General features: G+C 36.1%; 3 protein-coding genes across 4 annotated transcripts; all 3 read right to left on the reverse strand.

Annotated features, from left to right (window-relative positions):
- Positions 1-12,943: 12,943 nt before the first annotated feature.
- LOC110376516 (lipase member H) lies at positions 12,944-14,288 on the reverse strand. Its single transcript, XM_021335012.3, has 2 exons — positions 14,092-14,288; positions 12,944-13,974 (listed from the first exon to the last, which is right to left on the reverse strand). The coding sequence occupies exons 1-2, from the start codon at positions 14,201-14,203 to the stop codon at positions 13,082-13,084; spliced, it is 1,005 nt and encodes a 334-aa protein (XP_021190687.3). The 5' UTR covers positions 14,204-14,288; the 3' UTR covers positions 12,944-13,081.
- A 1,646-nt stretch (positions 14,289-15,934) lies between these two features.
- On the reverse strand, positions 15,935-24,427 carry LOC110376523 (lipase member I). Of its 2 annotated transcripts, XM_021335020.3 has the most exons (3): positions 24,295-24,427; positions 18,382-18,434; positions 15,935-17,127 (listed from the first exon to the last, which is right to left on the reverse strand). In XM_021335020.3, exons 1-3 carry the CDS (start codon positions 24,324-24,326, stop codon positions 16,220-16,222), a joined length of 993 nt encoding a protein of 330 aa, XP_021190695.3. In that variant the 5' UTR covers positions 24,327-24,427; the 3' UTR covers positions 15,935-16,219. The 2 variants fall into 2 exon arrangements, with proteins under 2 accessions (XP_021190695.3, XP_021190694.3); XM_021335019.3 differs by lacking the exon at positions 24,295-24,427 and having other exon boundaries at positions 15,937-17,127; positions 18,382-18,823.
- LOC110376524 (lipase member H) lies at positions 19,579-22,901 on the reverse strand. Its single transcript, XM_021335021.3, has 2 exons — positions 22,603-22,901; positions 19,579-20,631 (listed from the first exon to the last, which is right to left on the reverse strand). Exons 1-2 carry the CDS (start codon positions 22,691-22,693, stop codon positions 19,730-19,732), a joined length of 993 nt encoding a protein of 330 aa, XP_021190696.3. The 5' UTR covers positions 22,694-22,901; the 3' UTR covers positions 19,579-19,729.
- Positions 24,428-25,457: the final 1,030 nt, after the last annotated feature.

Below are 25,457 nucleotides of genomic sequence, written 5' to 3' on the forward strand. Positions count from 1 at the left end.
TGATAATTAAACTGTATTTAGTTGTACTGTAAACTGTTTGTTTTGTGAGCTCATTAAGTGTATTTTTTTTGTTGTTTTATAAATACTAGCTTCCACTACCCGGTTGGGGATAAAAAGTTTTTCCTAAATAGCTAAGCTACATGCCCACCAATTTTTTGCCAAATATGAATTCGAATGCCAAATTAGAATTTCTTGAATTATACATCTATACATAGTGTAACTACGTCACGACTTTCTTTTATACTTATATTAGAAGAGTGTACGTGACAAACTTACTAAAATCGGTACCATTTCTATGTATCAACGGCAGTACTATTTCAGTACCCATCATCATGAAGTTCGACTATGTTTTACTATATTTAACCTTGTTTTATGTGTTTTACAGATCAAAGAACTGCTTATCTGACCTCGTTGGCCCAGTTAGTTACAGGGGAAGCGGATGGCCCGTGGTAGGAATGATTGACTGCCTTTCTGTATCAATTTTCAAAGAGTACCGATGACAGTCAGACTCACTATTTCACGTACTTTCCAAAACACAGGTGAACTGTTACATATGGTCGTCCATCTACGGACTGACGGCGACAAGCGGTGCCTAACCTTTTCATCTGAGCAGCTTTTACTTAGTCACGAGTTCATTAGTTGCTACCAAGAGCACATAATTAAACAACTACCTCAAATGCACATATTTGTTCTAACCCGGGTAGGCAAACTTACCTACCCAACCGGTAATTACCGGTCGGGCAAAATAAATACCCGAAACCCGGTTTAAAATCAAACACAAAGATAAACTACATACGTCTAGTCATTACCGGTGCTCATTACCGGACGGTCCGGTTAATGATACCCGGTTGAAACCGCAGGACGATTAGAGGTTTTCGACCGGTTGTTTATAGCTAAACAGTACGGATAATTAGATTTTTATTTCTTGTGTTTAAAATTTTAATTAAAAAGCTCATTATGGGGTGTTTGGTGTTGACATTATTTAGTATTGGAATGTTTTTGTTTGCTGTTTGTTTTGTTATTTAAATTGTTTTTGCGTTGTTATTGAGTTTGCTTGGAAGTTGGTCGCGCCATTTCTTGTACTTGTTTGTACCTGGCAAAAACATATGGGAAGAAGGGCGGCTTTTTGTGCCTGGTTTATGTAATTTTTGACATTCAAAAATGAACTACCTACGTTTAAGTTCATATAAAACGCAATTTTCATTAGGTATACTTTTAACACAATCGGCCTTACTTGTGCTGAAAATATACCATCACATACATATGTAATGTCAACTATGAAAAGTCTACATACATTGTGTTTTAAGGCAGTACACTGTACAGTAAGAGAGCTTTTTTCACGGTCTTCAAAAGACATTTCTTTTACACAGACCTGATTCAATTAAGAAGCATAAATAAAACACCTTACCAACTCTTCAAGTCAACATGACAATCTTTTACAAAAGGTAAGTATATCTTTACGTATCTTTTACCATGCTCGTTAGCTTCACTCAGACGACTGTGAATTACGTTAGCTAGTTAGCTTAACGTAAAGGATTTAATCGATTCACTCGCTTGTCTCACAATTCAATTGACTGATGACTGCGAGATGAATACGGAAGCTGTGATGGTGCTACAATAGACTTAAGTGGGATAGGATTAAGGTTGAATATAGATGTATACAATATGTTTTTGAGGCTTATTAAAAGATTCGAGTACCATTATGATGACTGAAAGGTAAATAGATAGAATGAAGCTGATGTAGGGAATTTTAGACTTCGGGTTTGAAGGTTTTTCTTAACTATTAGATATGAAAATGGGTAAGAGCTAGTTTTGATGACCTGAGTATGAATATATAGTTTTGCTATCTAGTCAAATACATAATTGAAATAGTTGACGATTGTGGATATTACACAATAAATAAAAACTTTGCAGAATAAATAATGTAAGCCTGAAAATAATAATTATGGCCCAGTAAATGCGTTTTTTTTAAATAAGAAAGCAACAGCAAATTCAGTAATTATATTTCTTTGGATTTTTATTAAAAGTACAAACTAATGACCACAAAATACCAATATAGGTACATGTAACTTATGGACAAAATTACTCCAATAATATTTCCCTCCACTTTACTCTTTATTTAATTTTTGTCACCCCATAAAGTTTTCTATAAAAACCCGCAGCACAGCGGTGGATTTAATTCAGTCAGTGTTGTGTGAAATACGCGACGCGTGTGGATGTGGAAAAATATCTGAAGGGTGGAAAACCATGATAGGTATATTGAAGAAGTGACACTCATAATAATGGTTAGGGAAATTAGTAACGGTATTTAAAAAAAAAAAAAAGTACAAAGAATGATACTCAATTGCCTTATCAGAAGCCTTTTCTACGATTAAATCTATATTAGCAAAGAAGAAAATTAAATCAGTGAGAGGCTGTTCTCAAAGGACCTGACTTGACTTACATTGACCCAAAAGGCTACATCCTAAAATCAAAATTGGTACAATCTACGCCCAAAACTCAGAAACTTAACTTATATCGGGTGTGTCGTTCATAATCACATTAAATTAAATGCGTTAATATACTGGTTAATATATGTCGATTAACACAAAGATAAAAGAAAAATACGTAAAAATAAAAAAATGATTTTTTCAAACAAAGTAAATGGAATAAAAATGTGCAAAAATTAGAACACCATATAAAAGTCAGTCATTACAAACAACTGAAATTCTCCCTTGAAAACTGACAGCTGTCAACTGATCAAAACATACGATACTCCTAACTTTATCTCTGCTTTACACATGATGTTGTAAATTATAAAAACGAAAAATGACTCCTGTGGCTAAACCACTGGATGGATTAGGTTATTTTTTTTACAATTCGCCATAGAATATCATAAATTATATGTGATATGATTTAATGTGATTGTGAACGACACACCCGATATATGTATGTCGACAGTTTTTCAATCCCCAGCGGGTCCGGTGGTGAAAGGATCGGACACAGGACCAAAATCTTTGCGAGGCTGCTTTCACAGCTGTCGGCATATTAGTGGTGGCAATTAAAAAAACATAATCAAAAGACTTTCAACAGGTACCAAATGGACCTTCTACAATATTTTTATATTATGTACAGGGTGGAAAAACATCGGACCGGCAAATTGAGCGCGCTCGGCGGTTGAGCGACTCACGCGCTTCGTTGCGCTGGAAGCGGCGCGTACGCACTGATGAAGATGTTATATCTTCTGTGAATTGAAATAGAATTGTGTGGATGTAGATTAGTAGTAGATATACTCACTATGTCAAAGGTGTACGGAGTTATTTAAATAAATATTAAAACGCCGTGTGAGGATGTGTTTAGCTGAGTGTTCTACAGAACAACATGGTTGGGAAAAGTTTAGGCAGATGATGAATAGACACTGTTTAAAACAGTGTGTATTACAAAAAAACTGCTAAGATCGTGTCTAACTTAGACCTCAGAAAAATTCAGAAAGCTTCATTCAATGCTACCCGTTCGATTTTCTATTTAATCTTTCAATCTTGCAGTATCCTAGTTGTCTTAAAAACCATTAGGCAAAATTAATAAGTCCGTATACTAATAATAGTTTTATCTCCTCATAAAGCTTCGTACCTATTACATCAAAACAATTAAATCTACAACATACATGACATAAATTCATATCACTTATTGTTTCACCGGGAGAAGCAAATCTGTCACGTTGTCGCTCTTATAAGAATTAGCATCACGTTCTGCGAGAAATCTCTAAGTCAGTGTCTAAAGAGCTTTCTGACGCCGTTATACCTAGCTCATATTTATTTTACGTGGTGCAAGGATAACGCGGAATTGTTTGTCAGTTTTTAGATAGTGTCTTATATTGGATAGTCTTTGGTAAATAATAAGCCACAGCGCTAATTTAATAGGTAGCCTTGAAATTTTATTGAAAAAAGAAAGCAAAGAAAGGGTTATGAAAGCATCTCGTGAAGCCGCCGCAATATGACACACTTCGGGCAAAACTGTTCCTTGAACAAATCGATGTGTTGAGTCGGGACATGTACTACGAAGTTGGTACATATTATGTGTCGACTAAAGCTTCACGACTCTGAAAGTTCAGTTAGCTTTCAAGTTGGTTTTCGAACTTCGTGCAGTGGTCTCAAGCACCCGGGTATACATTTTGCAAATCGGTTTGTATTTATTCCGAACTGAAAGAAAACAACATTTTCTTGATCACTTTCTTCAAAAAACATTATAACCCGTTCTAACACCAAACTCTTATAACTTGCACCACATACCCGACAAACCCTGGGAGCAACAGACTGTCGAGATCACGTAATGCAGCTTAAAACGGAACGTGGTTTGATTCGGACGCTCACAGTACTCCCGGCCTATGTTGTGCGCACATCTGCTTGCTTTGCTAAGGGAAAAATTAATTAGTCTCATTGTTCTGTTGATTGGAGATAGTGTCGAAGATTTTATTATTGAGGTATCTAATAAAAGGTTTTTTTGCAGGAGCTCGTGACTAACTGAAATGCGTTAGGGCCCATCGCAACGCTTGGAGCTATTGGTAGTTCATATGTCATTTCGAGTTCCTCCGTATTTCGGAAGCCACATATAATTGAGGGTTTCGGCTGTCATCCACTCCACGGCATCAGCAATTATTTGCAATCAGTGTAGACTTCCTACTATACCGAAAGACAAGAAGGGGTATAAAACTCCTAACTAACCAAAACCTATAACATACTTATACTTAGATATGAAATAGAACTGCGTAATAATAAACAATTACCCCACACACCACGAAAATCCACTCTTTAATAACCCACCACTGTTTACACGGCCCATTACCCAACGGCCTATAAAGAAGGCTCACATTCTAAATCTTGCGCTAATATTTTATGAAACAACTTGAATAATAAACTACTAGTAAAACAGCTCCTACGTGTGTTGGCCACCTGCCAGTTGGTAATACCAGCTGCAAAGAGGTTATGACGACGCCGCACCGTTTTTCAAAGCCACCGGTAAATGTCTTTTAAATATACCTGTAGGAATTGCAGTAGTAAAGTCTGGTCTTGCATTATGCAGGCTTGTGGCCTCTTTATGTATGTATGTGCTTTTTATTTTCGGAGGGAAATGCTGTGAAGAAGAGTATTTTCAATGCTTGTTTGATAAGGGATCTTGAGTGTGGACTTGGATGGGTATAGAGGAAGGGGATCAAAGAAACGATGGAAAGATCATGTTAAGCACGATACGGCTGGAAAGAATGTTACAAGAAGATTGTTTATTTGTATAAACATGAGTGTACATAGAATCAATCACTATCGAGTTAACTTGAGATAGAGAAGCATGGAAAGCCGACCTCAAATAAGATTGGGTTTTGAATAAGAATGAGTTGGTTATAGTTCTCGCAACACTCGTTGGCGGTTTGCAACTAAATTCCGAGCACAAGTACGCATGCGGCCATATGATACAATCACACCCATCACTCGCTGATATCCAAAAGTGGTTTCTGCTCAGCCACTCGCAAAATGTGCCGTGGTGACAAAAAGTTTGGCGAGGACTTAATGTTCAACTGCGTGTTATATCCGTACTCTACCAATACCTGTGAAACGTAAATTAAACCTCAAAGTAAATAAAAGGTTGGTTCATGACAATACCTTATAGCTGCAATGAAACGTTCATTTGGACAGATTGATGTCAGACAAAAGTATGTAAATACGTTAAAAAAACAACATTTTACTGCCGCGATTTTTTTAAAAAGGTTCATTAAACTACCCCTTTTTTATTGGACATCATCAAATGACCCCTCTGTGGGTGCAGCGTGAGGGAGTGTCAGACTCTTGCTGACTAAAACCTACTACGTTCCTTCTTAAGCCCTATATGCACCAGGGCCGCGGTAACTCTTTCGAACAATTCCGCAGCTTTACACTACACCCAAAGACTATAAAACCACTTGACTGCGCATACAGTGCCCCGACGCTCGCCAAAAGTTAGTGATTTTGCGCGTACTATAAGGCTACGATCAGTACGATCCTTTAGTAGCGACCGTGAACTGACCAATAGTAGCCGCGGATTATGCCGCGTCCCCCCGCCCGCAGTGGTGAGTCGTGTTCTTAGAAGAAATTGGCGAGTGCGCTCTCTAGTGGTTATTTACTTTATGACTACACCTAAAGTATGATACGTATATTTATGTAGCACCCTATAATAGTTAAAACAAACGAGTGTAATAACCATTATTCTCATTAACCCCCTACTGCTGTATTACCCTGGTAACACCAATATCTTCTCATATACTGTAAACTTGTAACGGGTCAATTTGCCAAGTAATACAACGTTAAGGTTGGTACTCATTGACCTGGTATACAAAGTCAAGGACCAAATATATTCATTGAAATTAGGCTACTTAAATTAGCACCTCCCAAAAACACACTCCTTTCACGACTTCCTAGTGTTATGGCTGGGAAGAAGAAACGGTGATAAACAAACTTCTTATCAACATAGCGAATAATTTAATTTTTATTATTTTACAAAAAAAGCTGCTATCTGACATCTAGTCTAGGCTGCAGATTGAATAACCTAATAATTTCTAACGTCAAAGTTTTCTTAAAGTTGTCAGTTTCTGACTACCGGCCCCAGGTGAAGGCTAGTCCATCAGGAATTCTCCCTGATAAAAAAAATGTACCTACTTGAGATATACACCAGCTAAGAACGTAAGATACAAAAGACATTTACAGATACAGTTCGCTAATGAGTACCCAGCTTAACATAACAATGCCTCGGAGTAAGACATTAAGCAGTATTTATTACGAAACGCCCTCAAAATGTCCGAAATAATTCAAATTTTATGACTATTAAGTAAAAATATTGTTTTCATAAAAGCATTCCTTTAATTAAGAATACAGTGTTGTTTTAATTGATACTTTTGTCTGTACATTTATTGCTGCGATTCAAAAACGGGAACGAATTTGGTTTTAAGATGCCTTGTATCTTTTACAGGTCGCGTTGAAATGCGTCACTGCCAGATTACTGTTTGAATTTTCCGACTCCTTAAAATGCGGTATACCTTTTGTAATTACAATAGGTATTCAGGTGTTATTAAATGAAAATCTCAAGATACCAGAAGAAAATCGGCATCACGAGAGCTTCCGTCTATTGGTTTTAAAAATAAACACGCTAATAATATGTCCTCATCAGTTTGACTAAAAGTGTTTTCTAAAACAAATTAAAAATAACAATGACAGACATTTTAAGCGCGTATCTTAATTGCGAGGCTAACAAGGACTATTTACCATAAAAAATATATTCCCGTCTCGGCTAATGAAAGGAATACTTAAAGGCAGCAAATATAAGTGCTTTTAGAGAAAAAAAGTAATTAAACAACCTTTTAATAATGAACCATTAAACGTTTTGCGGTTTGAGAAATACTAAGAAAAAAAAAACAGCGTGTTTGATAAATTATGAGTTATTTATTTTTAGGTATTTGCTGTTATTTAACTTAGATGGCACCGTGTTTCGGTAAGCACGGAAAACTGGTAGGTCCTGGCTGTCATTGAACATCTTTGGCAGTCTATACGGGTAGTCAGAAGCCAGTAAGTCTGAAACAGTCTTACCTCGAAGTATTGGGTTGCCCGGGTAACTGGGTTGAGGAGGTCAGATAGGGCAATCGCTCCTTGTAAAACACTGGTACTCAGCTGCATCCAGTTTGATTGAAAATCGACCATAACATAGAAAAAGGCTAGGCAGGTGATGAATTCACCGCGTTCACAAGCTCGTCTTTAATAAATGCTTATGAAAGTTAAAGTACAAACCACCCTAAGATCAAATGGACATACCAACAGTTTTCAGTTATTCCATTAAATTGAAGATAGTTTCCACATTCCTCTTCAGTTATTGCACAAACTTGAATATCTGTGGCTGGCTTTGTGTAGACTTCAGTCAATTGAAATAGTTGGTGCGCACGCATTTTGGTAGGTATGTCTGTCTATTGTAAAAACTGGTACCAGTTTGAGCTTGATTTTAATTTAGATTGCTGCTGCTCAAAGATGAAATGGAACTCTTTGAGTTGTAGTGGAAAAGCATAAATTCAAAACAGTTTTAGTATGATGATAACCTAAAAATATTTGTTAGCTTCAGAGCTTCTTCTATCATAATAGACCATCAGTGGTCAAAGGCCTTAAGACATTATTATATAAGGTACAATCATAATAACGATATTATAATAGATAATAGACTACTTATCATCTATCATCTCAACTATATTGGGTCGGGTCAAGACAACCTGACTTCAGTTTAGTGCTATTGTTTCACATATAGAGCCCAATAACTGACCGAGGAGGTCAGCCACCAGTTACCAGTTACACAGTTACCAGGGCACCCCTGGCAAGACTGGTTCGTCACCCATCCACTGACCAACATGCCAGCCTTATAATCGACAACCCACGTAATTCTACTTAGCCATGAGCCACATAATAGACCGTTTGGCAAAAAATACAACAAAGTACATTTTATTTTACCAGAAATATTACCCAAGAATTTTAATGGCGTAAAATATTCTTGTCGCCTCCATACGGAGTGCAATCTGTCCATTCTCTGGAGTGAAAGAGGAATAATGTCATTTTTTAAAACAAAAGCTTTCCTTTAAGAAAAGTGTAGTGTGTAGCTGTCGTGTCTAGGCGCTAAGTGCATATTAGAGCCTTTCACACGGAATTTACGCTGCGTTTTTTGACACAAGATGGTGCTTGGTGTTAGTTATTATTTTTTTTTATTGTGTACTACAGTGTCAGTAGTTATTCGAGGTAGTTATTTAATTATTGTCGCTTTTAAGTTTTAGCTTATTTACTAGGACAGTTTTCACTTATAATACCACAAGAGCTTCAAAATTATCGGGTATTTCCCGATAGGTTCGTTTGCAGGGAACCTTGAGGGAAATGCCAGAGAATTTTGAAGCTCGTGTGGTATTCGGGGGATTATTTTTCCGTCCCAAATGTCGGCCACAACCTGTCAGTTTGACATAGCAACGACCAGAGAAAATATTCAAAAAAAATTATCAGTATAATACCATGTAGGTTGTACCACGTGACGTCGAATGGTGCAATTCTATTGGTCGATATTTGGGTCGGAAAAATAATCATATTTATTATAAACTAGCTGTTGCCCGCAACTTCGTCTGCGTGGGCAATATAGAATAGTCAAAATACTACTTATCCCGTAGGTGCATTCTTTCACGTGACAGTATAATTAGGATTAGCACTTAGCAGTCGCATAGATTCATTCATCAAGGTTGTGTTGTGGATGTGACCATTTATCTAAACAAAAGAAGTAAAGTTTGTGACGTTGTGAATATCTCTGGATCTAGGTAGTCAGCCAATTTGGAAAATTATTACGTATGGTACGTAAGTAATTTTCACAGGAAACAGCTATAATCTATGTCTATATGCTTTGAGTCTGACAAAGCTGTCATTTGTACATTTTCTGCAGCTGCTGCGACTAATCAGAAGCCAGAAAGTCTGTTAGTCTTACCATGGATATCGTCTTGTGTAGTTGACTGGATTGAAGATAGGTAGATAGATAGTCGCTCCAAGCAAAATATTGGTACGCTAACAGATTCGGTGACTGGAAGCCAACACCAACATAGTTGGGGAATAGCTAGATGGATGATAAAATGAGTCATCATCATCAGCAGGCGCATAGGGTAGGATAGTTTCACTACTGGGGAGAAACACTGGTATGACGGGGATTTTCTGTGCACTTACTCACTATGGTAAGGCTGAACCCACAGTAGGCGTGCGTGATCCTCGGGCGTGTGAGCCCTTCGCCCGCTATCCCCGCCGCCCGCTAAACGCCTTAGCAGTTAAACGTCAAGGAGAGCGGCGCGTGCGCGCCGCGAGCGCGCTGCAAATGCCGCAGGGCAGCAAAACGCGACGCTCACGCAACGCGCTCGCGACGCACGCGCGGCGCCCGCGCTACTCACACGCCCGAGGATCGCGCACGCCTAATGTGGTTCACGAATAGGCAAAATGTACGTATCTGTGAGAGTCCACTTCATGTGTTCGTACTTGAAACCTGCAGTTTTGCCAAGATTTTCAAAATGTACGCTCGCAATTTGTCATTTCTTGGTGGAGCCAGCAAATCAAAAGAAACATAAGTGTTGTATACTGTGCGTCACTACCGCACACCGGAAAAATTTCGCTCTTGCGGGTTACGTTTATATACCATATTGTGTCACACGTAAACAGGACGACAGTAAGTATCCACCGAAACACTTTCAAAGATCTGATGAACGAACAAATCAGACCTGACTTGGTCACCTGGGGCCAATCAGAGCTCTATGAAGCGATAATACGCTTTGGCTCCTACTGTTATTGTGGTTTCTGAAAATTTATTCACCTCATTCAACGATGAATGTAATTCTGATGGTACTATTAAGAACACTTGCTTAGCGCAGAAGCTGACGTTGGCAGGTCAACTCTTTTGACTTCTCGAATAGGATACCATTGGTTTTTGTGCAATGCACACCTGCAATGCATTCTGGATTAGGATAGGATATAGGTGGATAGGATTTGCAACAGAGAACAATTCTGTCTTTGTGATTAAATGACATCAAACGTAGTTTTATATAAAAGGTGTTTGTTTAGACTTGGCTCGGGTCTTACTGAGACTGTTCGTAATCGTGAACAGGGTATTTGCGATCAGAAGTTGAAAATAAGCATGTCTCTAGTATGCGGCGCGTAATTTGTACGTTTTCAGACGCATGAAGCATTTTACGTGTGTATGGTATTCCATAGAGAAAGCTCCCATTTCTTTTCTGCACTTTGTATCTGGGCTTGTTTTTAAAACTACAGAATCCTACATTACCTACCTCACGCATCATACATATTTTGCATCAGAAAAAATTATTAAGGTCTACTTAATACTTCTCACTCAAAGTAATTTGTTTTAAGGCCACCACATGATAAGCTAAACTATGTTTATGAAAAAATCCTGATATGAACTCCATCTGTAAGTTTAAATGATAATTAATTGTTCCACTAAAGTCATCATTTTTGACATAATGTTCAGAAAATAATTTAGATGGCACCGTTTTAAATTTGGCTGAGAACTATTAATTTTCTTTTCATCAAGGTAATAATTATAGGTAGTTGGATTTTGATGTGGCACGGCAAACTGACAAACACTATTGAAATGTCTATCGAAAAATTACACTACGTGTTAAAATATGGTGAATTACGGAAAATACACAACTCCATCTGTTGAAATAATAATCCTCTATAAAGAATGTATGGTAATTGTCATTTACCACCTCGCTCTTTTGACAAATTTGATGTATTTTATTTAGGTACCACAGATGGAGCTACTTTAACCTTGGCTAAGCAAAATTTTCATATTTTTTTTTCTTCCGAAGTTACTTATAAAGGTGTGATTTTCTGTGTAAAGATTATTAATAAGCCGATCAACTAATATAAGTACAACATTCAAATGCTCAGTTTTGACAAACAGATTGCTTGTCGTAATATTTTACATCTTGAATTCACAAAATTAATCATATCTTTTGATAGAGTGAATCGATTTCGATGAAACAAAAACTAAATAATACCCCAAGTTACGTAGAATTTTTGTATATAAGCATTGTCTGCGTTGAATTCGTAGATTTTACGTGAATCCCGAACGAACAAACAGACAAACAGACAAAAAATACAGAAATGATGGAAATGGGTTCTGTTAGTTATCCTTTAACATGCTGGCTATTTTTCTTGTCAATTTCTTCAATGTACAAAAATTACTTTTCTACAGATTTATTATATGTATAGAATAGATATTTGTGGTTCTATAGGTAAATATCTATGTAAATAATATTATTGATATGTTGTGATTTTGTATTTTCACATATTTTATGTATACCTACCTATAATAGTTCCTTACGGCTTGATGGGCCGTTTAAAAAGATGACCTGACTAAAACAAAACACTTCGAATAACTAAGCCAAAGCCTTCTAATTAAGCCAAAGGTAAGAAGTCTTAAAAACATTAATTACAATTTTATGACGGGGTAATAAATAAGTGATATAGAGAGGTAATAATATATGTTGTTCATGTTAGTGATAAGTTCATATCTCTATAACCTTTAACACTTCGTTATATGACAAAGTAGTAATATTTAATTTATCGCTAAATGGGGATGCCCTGAACAAAAAGGAGTCAGTTAACAACATTGTAAATATTTTAATCATTAATGATTCTAGTAATTTACCAACACGGTGATCTTCTAAAACTGTGCCCGCTACATATTGTGATATTATAATTTTAGAGCTTTTTGTCTGAATTAAGAATAAAATAATAGCTTGTATGGCAGTAAAAAATCCTAGGTCGCAGCGTTTTAACACTGTTAGTCTGAAACAGCTTTACCGTGGTGCGGTCTCCGGTGACTGCGGCAGCGTCTTTGTGAAACAGATGTTATATCTTGGAACAGATTTCTATTGTTTTGTTGTATTTTCCACATTTTATTCGGAACTAGGCTGTGGATAGCAGATTGTATTTGTAGGCATGCTGTGCTGAATTTGGGCCAACTACGATTCAAAAGTCAAAATCAAAAAGCGTTGGTTGGAAGTAGGCTGAAAATCAGCACTTTTTAAACACTGCAAAATTTTTGTTGGCCGATAGTTTGTTTGGGTTCATAAATCAGTATGAAGATGAATAGTCGGAGGCACATTACAGATAGCAGGCATTTAGCCAATATCAAACCGACCGAAAAAAATTGATTGGAATCATGATTTTCTCTAAAAAAAATTTGGTCTACTCTTGGGTAAACTGGTCGGCCGACTGTTTGTGTGTGTTTGGCTGTGTAGTGTGCGGGTAGTCAATTTCTTATAAAGTAAATCAAAACAAAAGTTATTATAATATTTTTATTTATTTAAAGTAATATAGGTACAAAGCATTTTGTTTATTATAACTTCATTAACATAAAAACTGAGGAACTTGTTTTCTACTGTCTACTACTATCGTCTACTTATAAGTATAATCTAACATTATTAAAGCCATACCAAAATTAAAGCAGGATACATTATTTGTTCCATTAAAGCAAAAGTTACCATTAAAATTAAAGTTCTTGATCTTTACCACAGACCCACGAATCCTTTAGTAGAAAAATAGTATGTGCCCTTAGCAGTCAAAGGGTTTCTGAATCCAGCTGTCGTACTCTCCTTGCATTTGTTCTTTATGAAATCATCGTAGTTGTCACATTTGTATGCAGTAAAAGCTTTGGGATCAAGCACAGATTGCTTCCACATGTCCACGCACTTATTATGGCTGCAGCGAAACACGTCCGTCTCCTCGTCACAAGCTGGTTGACTCTTACCGTCGTTCATGAAGAAATCCACATCTGCCAAAGTGCTGTTAGTGCCAAAAATACCAGAATTGCAATGGTACACTTCCACATACTCAGCCACTCCCGACCTGATCTGCTCTTCAGCTGGTCTCGTATAAAAACAGGGCCCAGCAGGGTCCAAAGACGAAATTCGAGCAATTTTCTTTCCAGTAGATTTGTGGAAGTTTGCACCAACATGCCCCAAGATTTGACCTCCCAAACTGTGGCCCATGGCGTGGATTTTTTGAGCTGGCACTCCTCCTTTGTACAGGTCTTCCAACAATTGAGCCAGTCTTTTGCCAATGGATTTCACATGCTTAACAGCCATGCCATATTTAGCGTTATATATAGAGCCCTTGTTGGTGTAACTTGAATGGTCAATGATGATCAGATAGCTGTTTTCTTTCATAAAAAGATTTCTGATTTTTGTTGCTTCGTTGAATCCGACGTTTGTATTGAAACCGCTTACGAACACCAAGAATTTTTTAGATTTGTCTAGTTTGTTTTTAGTCAGGATGTTTTGAGCGGCATCCTTGATAGGCATCCTGTGAACGTTCTTGCTGCTGTCCTCGTAGTTATAGAAGTAAACACCAATGTCACTGACATTCAGGTTCTGGTTGTTGATTTCATCGTCACTTCCACCTGAGAAGAAGATTCTCTTATTAGTTAAAGAAATCAAAAGTCAAAAGAGGAGAAAATATGTGACAAATATAACACAAACTAGCTTATAGATACTCTTAAAAAGTTGAAGGTACTTACATTTCAGTGTCAAATCCATAATAGTTTTATATGTAGCTTTGGTGATTGAAGCGCTCATGGCGACGCCAATAAAGCAGAAGCTTATAACAAGAGTTAAAGTCAACGATGACATTTTGACTGTTGGAGACTAAACAGCCAAAGAGTTGAAGGACTAGATCCTGTACTGTTCACAGCTTGAAGAGTAGTGTGACTTTTGACTGCAGACTCGGACTATATATATTGCACCATTATCACTTAATAACTCCTATGGGGTATTGCAAATTCATTTATCCTGTTTGGGGCAATGGGAAAATACGATTACGTCCCCGAAATGCAGGAAAATAAGATATTTTACGCGCATGTGCATTTTGTGGTTGCATTTTATAATGCTTTAATTAATTTTAGAATTAAGAAAAGTAGAACTTCATCTGGACTAATTGTTAAGAAAAATAAATGCTTAAACCGTAAAAAATGCAATTTTAGAGAATATTCGTTTCATGTAAAATACTGGTACTGAATACTTCTACACGGGAAGCCGTCTGTAACAAACCTAGCGAGGAAAAAGCTAGGCTAGGTAATGATGACGATTTCTTCGTCTAGTTTTCTACGTGCGTTCAAGAAACCTCCATTCGCAATTCATCATTGCATACCTTAATGTATACAGGTTGTTGGTATATAAATAATTTTGTCATAATTATGGACCCTGTCGGGCACAGCATATAACAATAGTAAGAGAGAGGAGGAAGAACATAGAGTATCGATTGAACCTGGAGTAGCTTTCAAAAACGAGCTTGTGCCTAAGCCCCATTCATAGTAAACTTTTGTTTATAATCAAGGCTTCACGTTGATACAGTTGACAACGGCAGTCGACAAGTTCTCGCATGACACAGCAGTCTCATCTAAGTTGTTGATCAACTGTTGTAGTACAAGTGTTGACCATGGATACGAGACGTTTTTAGACCAGCAAATAAAGCGCTTGACGTGATATTTCTTCATCAGCCCTTTCATCGTCTCACTGCTGGGCACAGACCTCCTCTCACACAGAGAAGAGATAGAGCGTTAATCACCACGCTTGCTGAATAAGGGTTGGAGAGTTCAGACTTTATAGTCCAGGTTTCCTAGATATGTTTTTCTTCACCTTTTATCAGCCATTGGTGTCCAAGATATACAAAGGAAGCACCTACATACAAACATAGAAAAGTTGCATTGTCACTTGCCTGACCTGGAATCGAACCCACACAGTCATACATGACAGGTTGGTTCTTTACCCACTAAGCCCCCACGACTTGCTTTATTTTAAGCTTTATTTGGTGGTCTGAAATGGCCCTTTCTTCACAAAACATGCGTCACATACACATATATATATCTGACGTATTACTGGTCTATTCAGATTCTGATAACATTAATTTTATTTTCTCTTTTTCATTATTCTACGGATTTACCAGTGCGTGAGTGCGTTTAGTCACCTGTTCTCAGATGTGGTAGGCCTTTTTAATTTGCAATCTATACGTCAGCACTTAGAAAGTTGGTTGAGCCTTTCCAAGGGATTTTACTTGGTTGAGGAAGTCAGGGTAGTAATACCTGATAGTATTTAGTAAAAAGCTAATCAAGCTTCATTTTTAGTGCCAAAGCAAACATACAATACAGTTTTGAATGGTTACTTCGAACTATCTATTCATATTCTGAATTCAGTTTTTACTTTTTACAGAAAAATAAAGTAAAACCAAATATTGTATCGTGTTAATGTATTGCTTTACAAGTATTTTAAACTAAACTAAAAATATTTTAAACAACAAAAAATAAAACAACATCGTATTATTATTACTGTAGGTATATTTTTTTACAATTGTGAATATGTAAGTTAATATGAATCTCATAAAAATCACATAGGTATTATTTTTATTTATTTACATAGATATTTACAACACAAAAAAAACTATCCTAGTAAAACACTATCCAAAACGCGTCAAAAAATAGGTATTGTAAACTTCTTAGGATATTTTTAATTCTATTACAAAATTATAAGCGCGTGTGTTGATCTAAATACGTAGGTACATTTCTTACGAGGCGACTAGTTCAAGATACTTAAAAGCAGTCTACGGAGTTAGTAGTACAAGTAAAATAAAAATTATCCTAGAATAGCACAAGGTTAGCTAAAATTATAACCTTCAGTAGAAAAGTAGTAAACTCCCGTTGCGTTACTAGGGTTCCAGAAGCCAGCGATAGCTCTATCGTTCAACGAACACATGCCCCCTTTAAAATGTTTATACTTGTCACACTTATACGCCTTGTACCCTTCTGGCTGGGAGACTGAGGCTGTCCACATTGTGACACACGTCTTATGATTACACTTCGCTGATAACGAAGAGTCCAGTATACCTGGCACTAAAACGGTCCCACAATTGGGTTGAGAACCTCCTTTATTCACGAAAAAGTCTACATCTCCCAACACACTGGTGGTTCCTAAGCCACCAGCGTTACAATGATACACTTCCACGTACTCAGCCACACCAGATCTGATCTGTTCGTGTATTAACGCGTTCGAGAAACACGGTCCAGCTGGATCTAAAGCTGTTATCCTTGAAATTTTTTCACCGGTCGCTTCGAAGTAAATCTGGCCAACATGTCCCAATATTTGGCCGCCCAAACTATGGCCAATGCAGTGAATGCTCTTTGGTGAAATTCCTCCTTCATGGAGGCCGACCAACATTTGAGCCAACTGTTTGCCGATGTAGTAGACGTATTTGACAGAGCGTTCGTAGCTTTTCTTTTTGCCTTGTCTATCGTTTGTGTAGGCTGAGTGGTCTATGATAATGAGGTAGCTATTCGGAAAGTCTTTGAAAGCCTCTCTGATTTTTTCCTCTGTATTCTTATTTATGTGTGATTTGAAACCTCCGACGAACATGAAGAATTTTTTGACCTTATCGAGATTCTTTACGGCTAGGATTCCTTGGGCTGCTTCGTTGATGGGGAAGCTTGCAACGACGCCATTTTGAAAGTCGTAGAAGTATACATCGACACCACTCACGTCGAGGTTCAGATCTCTGCTGTGTTCACCTGAAAATTAAAAAAAGAAGCAATTATGACATAATATTGCGAGTTGTTTTTTTTTCCATAGAAACTACAAGGTTTAAATTATTTCCTGAAAGTATCGTTTCGAAACAGTATAGATCCATGCAGCTGATGATCGATGATGATTATGATGATGCTGAGTGTTTTTTTATACACGCTTTTGCAAAAAAAAACGGGCACCTTTCCGAAATGTTAGTTTTAAGGACTTTACGTGTATTTCAAAGGGTTTTGATGATTGTAATATGTTTCTATCGTCAAAAAGTTAGCCGAGCATGCGTGAGAGTGTATTCTAAATTTGAATTTTGTACAATTGCTAAGAAATTGGTTAAACCTTGTTTTGGACTAATTGCTGACAGAAAGTTCGTCGGTGTTTTTGAAGTGATTTTCAGGAAAATGATAATGCAGTTTTAATTAATGATTAATGTACTTTTTTGTTAGATCATAACATTTTTGAAAAACTATGCGTATTTGTTCAAATGTTCACCTGCTCTAAATGGGCTATACTGATGGTTGATGGCAATGTTGTGTAATAATGGAATGTGAATTCTGTGTACTACAAATGTTATGGCAAAATAATTGAATATTAAAAACATATTATTTAGATAGGTACTTAATTTACAAAAAAAAACATCGGTCGAGTGCAGTATTTTCTTAAAATTCGTCAAAATCTTTATGGACTTTATCCCACACTCTCAGAATGAGGAAAACTATAAATACATAATAATGGACTACGTGCTCGAATTAACGTAACAATAATTACAAAATAAATACTAATAATTACATGCACTGTGGTTGTGTAACCACAATGCCTACGTAATAATTCACATGTAATTTTGGTGAAAAAATAATGTTAGGTAGGTACCTAGCATACATCGAAGATTCGCGTATTAAACATTGGGAAGGAAATAAAAAAATCTTATTAACAAATTAATTTGAAAAACAAGCCTACAAAATATATTTCAATTTTATTAATTGTGTTTCAATATATTCTTGTATATTCTTTCTTGATAAATTGACTAGAAAACAAACATATAAACACACTCTTCAGCTGCATATTATTAAGTATAATGAAGGTAATATACATACATTCTAATATTATTTACTTCAAAGCAAAACACATAAAAACTATTACAACTAACAACAAATGACAAGGTACTTTATTTATGTAACACGTAACCACTAAGTACCATATTGTCATAACATACTTTCTAAATATAAACAAAAGAATGAAATACTCACACTTCACCATTCTGAGAGCGAAGTTAAGCGGCCCATATCTCTCCAGCGACCCACTATTAAAACCAAAACACATTAAAAACATGTAAATAATTAATATTTTCATTATTTTTGTATTCTAGGACAGAGATGCGGAGCGAAATAATGCAAGTTACAATGACCAAAGAGGTAAGAGTGCTGTATGAGGTACTACCTCTTAAATCCTTGTGACAGAAGCAAGATTATATTAGTCTCTTTGTTATCTTTGCAACAATGTATTAAAGACACTAGGTTATCTTAACAGATATTATATAGATAGATATACACGTTAACAAAATACAACACAAATATTATTCGACTGATAGCGTAGCGAAATCTTTTTGTTTTCCTCACGCTTGGGTAGACTTGTTACGCAACTGATGACGCGGTATTTTTGATTGTGCTGTCTGACCGTCATTTAAATGTGAATTTGGCTGATGTTGTAATGTATGGGTTGTATGTCATGTATCCTACATACTACATTATAAAATTACCTATTGATTTATTTACTTGAAAATTTAAAATCCTTTAATCTGAGAGAACTTATTTTTTATATGTGAAGGTATTCAAAATATTTTATTTAATGATAATCTGAGCAAAAAATCTAGAAAAAAAAAGAAAAAAGTTGAAATAAAAGAAAAAAATGATTAAAAAAATTATCCTCATTAAAAATCCACCGTCAATACCAGGCTCATTGAGCAGCGAATCACAGTTATTTACGTTGAAGCGTCGACCAATCACTGATAAGTCCTTATCTGGCTAACAAGCGGTAATGTCTATATAAATTGCCGCTAAGATAAATGACCTAGACTGTGAACTACTTGAGAACAAGTGAAAGGAAATTCTCAGTTCTGTAGAACAGGGTATTTACCGCGGTTTTAGTCAGATCTAGTCGAAACTACTTTGAGATTTTTTATTCTTAGTATAATCTGTACCTACTACATATGTATAATATTATGGAGGATAATAGGAAGAAAATTATTTACAATAAAAAATAAAACCTACTTAGAAATAGCGTCGGTTCCTAAGATCAATTTTGTACTGAGTATCTCCATTTCTAGGTTTTTGGTCTACAGCTATTGCTCTCTAATACGTCAGTCATGATAGGAAGAAGTACGAACAAAACACCAGATTCTTATATTACAATTACTTTAATTTAAAATAGTCTTATAAATATTAATTTTACATAGTAGGTATTTGTACATTAATAGCATTACTTATTTATATAACCAGAAAGAACTAGCTATTAGAAGGTACTTGTAACTAAAATCACTCTACACATATCTTATAAATTATATACAATTATCACTAGCACTCCTATTCAATACAAAAGTTAACTATATTCATAATCTTCAGAAGCGAAATAATAAACTCCAGTTGCGTTACCAGGGTTCCAGAAACCACCAAGAGTGGTTGCGTTCTGCGCACATATTCCGTCCCTAAAGTCATAGTAATTGTCACACTTATAAGCCGTTTGACCACCGTGAGCCACTGACGCCGTCCACATAGCCACACACGCCCTGTGACTACATCTCGGCTCCAAAAGAGTATTTAACAAAGGCGGTAGCCAAGACACAGTACATTTTGGCTGCGAAACACCGTTGTTCACAAAAAAGTCAATATCACCTAATATACTTGATGTACCAAATTCACCAGCATTACAATGGTATACTTCTACATACTCCGCTACACCTGATCTGATCTGGTCTTCATCAGGACTATTAGCAAAGCACGGTCCCGCCGGATCTAACGCTGTTATTCTAGAAATCTTCTCACCAGTAGCGTTGTGGAAGATTTCACCAACATGCGCCAACATTTGGCTTCCCAAGCTATGGCCAATACAGTGTACATTTTTGGCTGAAATTCCTCCTTGGTGAAGATCAACCAACAATTGGGCTACAGCTTTACCAATATCGTACACGTACTTGACGGATTCTTCGAAACTGACTTTCAAGCCAAGTCTGTTGGTATAGATAGAATGGTCGATGATGATGAGGTAGCTGTTTGGGAAGTTTTTGAAGGCGTTCCTCATTTGTATGGTCGTAAGTTTGGTCATATGTGATTTGAAGCCATCGACGAACATGAAGAACTTATGGTTCTTGTTGAGCCTCGTGTAGGAGAGGATTCCTTGGGCTGCACTGCTGATGGGGAATGGCACGATGATATTGTTTGGAAAGTCGTAAAAGTACACGTCGATTCCACTGACATCGAGGTTCAGGTCTCTCTTGTGTTCACCTGGAAACAACAAGGTTTATAGGTTAGGTATGGCAGAGGTTTTATATCTGGTTACACTTGGCACTGGATGCGATAGCCATTCATTATAACTACGTGGACGGTATCCTAACGTGCAGCCAATGCTCGCGCACGTTTACACATAAAATAGGGTACTGCAGCCATCAAAGGGCGCATAGAAGAGCTGATCATCCTAGCTCTTCTCGCAATGGTAGCTGAAAGCAGTCACCATAGTCGAAATCGGCAGGGAATTGTCAATGCAAATTTAGTGCAAATTGTCACTTAAATGTGGAATGTCAGTATGGAATGCAAAATGATGTCACTGAATGCCCGACGGGATGAATCTAAATAAAAATGCAAGTTGTCCGATTCAAACCACGTCTAATTGAACACTAAAATATAAAAAAATTACGATACATAATTTACCTCGAAGAATGCAATATGTTAGTGTCAATGCACTGCCAAATGTAGGTTGCGTCCAAAGTGCAAATGCACGAGCCTACTAGCTAACTTATTTATTGCAATAAGTGTATTTTTAAAAATTCATGTACGTGCACCGTACATATATATATCTGGTTAAATTAATGCTGATGCAAAAGGCGGACAAACATTTAAAATTATATTGCTTCAAAATAAATGAGTGAGTTTTTGATACTGATCTGTCAGTTCTACCATCGAGCTCAACGAAGAAATGTCACAAAGTTAAAGAAGATTTTTCATTCAAGTAGAAGATTTGTAGTTTCCCGGCCCCTCCAGGTTTTATTTATAGGATTTTTTTTAAATTGTCCTTTTATTAGTCCTTAATGGTTTGTCTAGACTGAGCGGGATCTGACCTATTTTATGAACACGTTACAATGGGTTATACCTATCTATTTTTAAGGCAAGGTATTAACCAAATAAAATCAAATTTTGGATAAAGATTTTAAAATCAATGATTCTTTATTTCTTTGTTTGTTACGTGAACCGATAAAAAACTTTTATAAATTCGTTGACCTAGTAATTATTTTTGCAATCGTTTGCTTTGTTTGATGTTTGGAATTGGGTTGAATCTATTAATGCAAAATAAACTGAAATAAAATAATAGGTACCTATCAAATAATAAGTACCGAATAATTAATTTATTTTATGTCATTCAACGCATTAGTATAACCAATACATGATATGTCGATTTGGGTAAAATCCGATTTTGTATTAAGGAAATTACATTGATTTTTTGAAAATAATAATTATTGCTTTATTTTAGGTAGAATTATTTTTGAGGGCCGACTTATAGATTGTTAGTTAATTCGTGCACTGCATATAAACAAAATGACCTCTTTCATATAGTATATAAAATATAGCAACGGGGTTTCAAAGACAAGAAAAAAGTGACCTTAAATAACCTATATTTTATATTGAAACTAAGCTATTACATATTTGTACCGGCTTGATTTGAACCTATCTCACGCAGTCTAGTAGACAATATTTAAACCACTGCTCTAGATATACGATACTTTAATCTTATTTACGATAGCCTTTGAACGTGACCTTTGCTACAGATATAAATATAGTAAAATATTTTTACTCTATTTATAATAAATCATTATTTAGTATCAATCACAAAATCATTGTCATGGGGATTTGAAAGAGATCGTTTGAGAGAGTTAGCGCGATCATGGAACAAGAAGGAACATATTGGCGGGGTTTCGTCTGTAATGACAGCTGTCATTCTTCTCTGCTTAACCCACTAAGTAACTAATGGAATATTGGATTTTTTTTACTTCTTATTTCGCTTGATTATAATGACAGTTTCATAACCGAGGCGCCAACAACTTTCCAAGGACTGTCATTTTTTGATTAACAATTTTTATAATACACAGCCCACAATGACTAGCCTCTTAGTCATCCAAAATACTATAGCACAGCCTATCTTCCCTATACTTAGACCCAGTCACAATAAAAAGAAGTTTATAAGATAGCAAAAAACATACTTACATTCAACCATATTTAAAAACAGATCCAATTCCCACGACGCACTAATCACACCAACACAGGACAGAAACACACATATAGCTGACCACTTCATTGTTTTTTTAACCGAATTCCCAAAAAGAAAGAGGTTCTCAAGTCACTGGGATCTTTTTTTTTCAATTTTTTCCTTGACGAGAACTAAGAACACGTTTTCTCGGGATCTTTTTTTAAACTTTTTTCTTAACGAGAACTCTATGAGCACAATTTCACGAACTGTCGATTAAACTAGTGATGTAAGAAGAATGAATGATTCGACCTCATAACTGAGAATGATAGATTGACACTCAATTATAGAATAATAAGTCTCTCGTTATCTCTAGAGATAAGCGGCAAAAAACGTGATTTATTTTTGTGTTTTCAACCAACTTCGAAAAAAGAAGGTGTTCAGTTTGGCCTGTAAGTTTATGCGTGAAAAACTGACGTTTGGCTGAACTGATTTTAGTGCGGTTTCCAGCATAGTATTTGTCAGACTTAGCAGAAGGCATATTATTGAAGATGGTATAATTTTCTGAAAAACTTTTCACTTATTTAAGTTAAATGGTGACAGATCAAAGGTTAAGCTACATTTTGCATTCCTCTGTGGATGGGTGACCATTTTTGTAATAGGGAGTTTGAAAGTAATTTATATCAACTGCAATAAGTTTACTATGTTGCTATGTTGTTTAAGAAGGGGCTTATTATTATTAGCTCGTTAGCAGAACCAACTCATTATGAAAAGATTATTCTTCAAAATAACAGACTACGGTAACCATACATTATGTTTTGTTATTTTGACTTTAAAGCTAGATAGGAAGGTATTAATACGAGCATCGGAGAGAACGTTGAAGTCGGTCCTGCGCCTGATCTCTCTCCGGTCTCCGGTGAAGGAGTAATGAGTGTAATACCTATTATGTCCTGCGCAGCTGGCTGATCTCCTTATATGAGAACAGCCGCCTTTACATTGATAAGGGCTTCAGTGGGTTTTTGAGCTCACACAAAATTATGCAACATAATACCCTAAAAGGAAACTATGAAGTTCTGTAATGATCGACTGTGTTTTCCTTAATGTCTAATTGACATAATACGTACCTATTTACACTTATAGTGACTACCTGTACTAATAATATGTTTCTATTTATAATACTGGGAAATTACAAAATCAAAATGTTAGTTCGGGAACATTACTCAGCTTATTTTATATTAAAAGGGATTGCAAAACGCAGACAAAGCTAAACAAATAAATAATTATTTACAATTTTTTTCAGGTTATCTAAATATTGAATACCAAATAATATACGTAACAAATTAACATAAAAAAGCAGAGTTATATAAGTGCAATAATTCCTTATAAGCTAACACCACATGCAGTTAATAACAATCATATTGCATTTTATTGTTATAAAAGCGAGGAGGAAAAATGCAAGTCGTCAGTACCCTCATACTGCAGATTTTCAGTCGGCCGATAGTTTGTTTGGGCTCACAAGTCAGTATGAATATGAATGGCAGTACACACATTACAAAGATCAGGTAGGTATTTAGTCGGTATCAGACCGACTAAAAACTATAAGTAATTGGAATCAAAATAATAATAAAAAGCACCAACAACTGACAACTGTCGGCCGACTGAAAAGTCTACAGTTTACTCTCAAAAAAATAATAAAATGTATTTTTACATACCCAATTAAAACTGCAGCTAACACGTGATACATATTGCCAAACGAAAACTATATTAATTCCAAAAAAACGACTGCCAAAAAACGAGGTTCTCAGTTCGACTGTTTGTTTTTACTAGTTTCAGCTTAAAATACGATCAACACGACATCATCATAAAACAAGTAATTGTTTTCTAACAAATGAACAGGAATAATTGTTCTATTGTTTTGCAGTAATTAGATTATTTATAACCATGATTTATTATGCGGTTTTATACTATTATTGTAATTTGCAAAATGATTAGAAATAGCATAATGGCCTTTAGTAATATGGGCTTGGTTTGAAGAACGGTGACTGAAATTCATGCAATGGTTGCCTTTTCTTTCCGGCGAGGTATTAAATTGCATTAAAAATAATGCAAGGGAAACATTATGTATGGCAATAAAATGTTTTATTATCGGTTTAAAGAAAATGTAAAACGATATTATGAGTATTTCTTATTCCAGGATTCTGCCTTGACTGAGTGCATCTGTCAACACTTCTTACTTCTTAGCTTCCACCAGCGGTTTCATGAGCGTCCCGAGGGTACCTGCTATATATAAGTATATACTTCCCGTTCCCAGATCGGGATACAAGTTTCCCATGGCTATTGGCCATGGCTCCGGGTACAAGCTACCTCATGACCAATTTTTTTTCCGAATTGGTAATCTATTACAGTATGCAAGTTTTGATTTTTTACAAAGCATATTTAATTATATGACTTAGTATGCATAAAAATATGAAGTCGTGGTGGCCTAGTGGGTAAAGAACCAACCTTTCGAGTATGAGGGTGTGGGTTCGATTCCAGGGTCCACGCAAGTACCAATGCAACTTTTCTAAGTTTGTATGTACTTTCTAAGTATACTTAGACACCAATGGCTGATAAAAAGGTGAAGAAAAACATCTTGAGGAAACCTGGACTATAAAGTCTGAAATCACCAACCCGCATTGAGCAAGCGTGGTGATTAATGCTCAATCCTTCTCCATGCGAGAGGAGGCCTGTGCCCAGCAGTGGGACGATAAAAAGGCTGTAACAGATGCATAAAAATGAACAGCAATTTTAACATATCGAGTTCACTAGTGATGTTTTAATCATAGATCTACGATGTGCTCAGTCAAGGTAGTTTTAACATAACAACGTTCCGACC

This window comes from Helicoverpa armigera, chromosome 2 (genome assembly GCF_030705265.1).
Source record: "Helicoverpa armigera isolate CAAS_96S chromosome 2, ASM3070526v1, whole genome shotgun sequence".
Taxonomy (NCBI): Eukaryota; Metazoa; Arthropoda; class Insecta; order Lepidoptera; family Noctuidae; genus Helicoverpa; species Helicoverpa armigera.

Bases quoted from the DNA above. Each gene is read 5' to 3' on its own strand.
- LOC110376524 (XM_021335021.3), bottom strand. From the start codon at position 22,693: ATGAAGTGGTCAGCTATATGTGTGTTTCTGTCCTGTGTTGGTGTGATT. The intron at 20,632-22,602 runs GTAAGTATGTTT...TGTTGTTTCCAG, and splicing joins GTTTTTAAATATGGTTGAAT to GTGAACACAAGAGAGACCTG.
- LOC110376523 (XM_021335019.3), bottom strand. From the start codon at position 18,484: ATGAAAATATTAATTATTTACATGTTTTTAATGTGTTTTGGTTTTAAT. The intron at 17,128-18,381 runs GTGAGTATTTCA...TTTAATTTTCAG, and splicing joins CGCTCTCAGAATGGTGAAGT to GTGAACACAGCAGAGATCTG.
- LOC110376516 (XM_021335012.3), bottom strand. From the start codon at position 14,203: ATGTCATCGTTGACTTTAACTCTTGTTATAAGCTTCTGCTTTATTGGC. The intron at 13,975-14,091 runs GTAAGTACCTTC...TCTTCTTCTCAG, and splicing joins TATGGATTTGACACTGAAAT to GTGGAAGTGACGATGAAATC.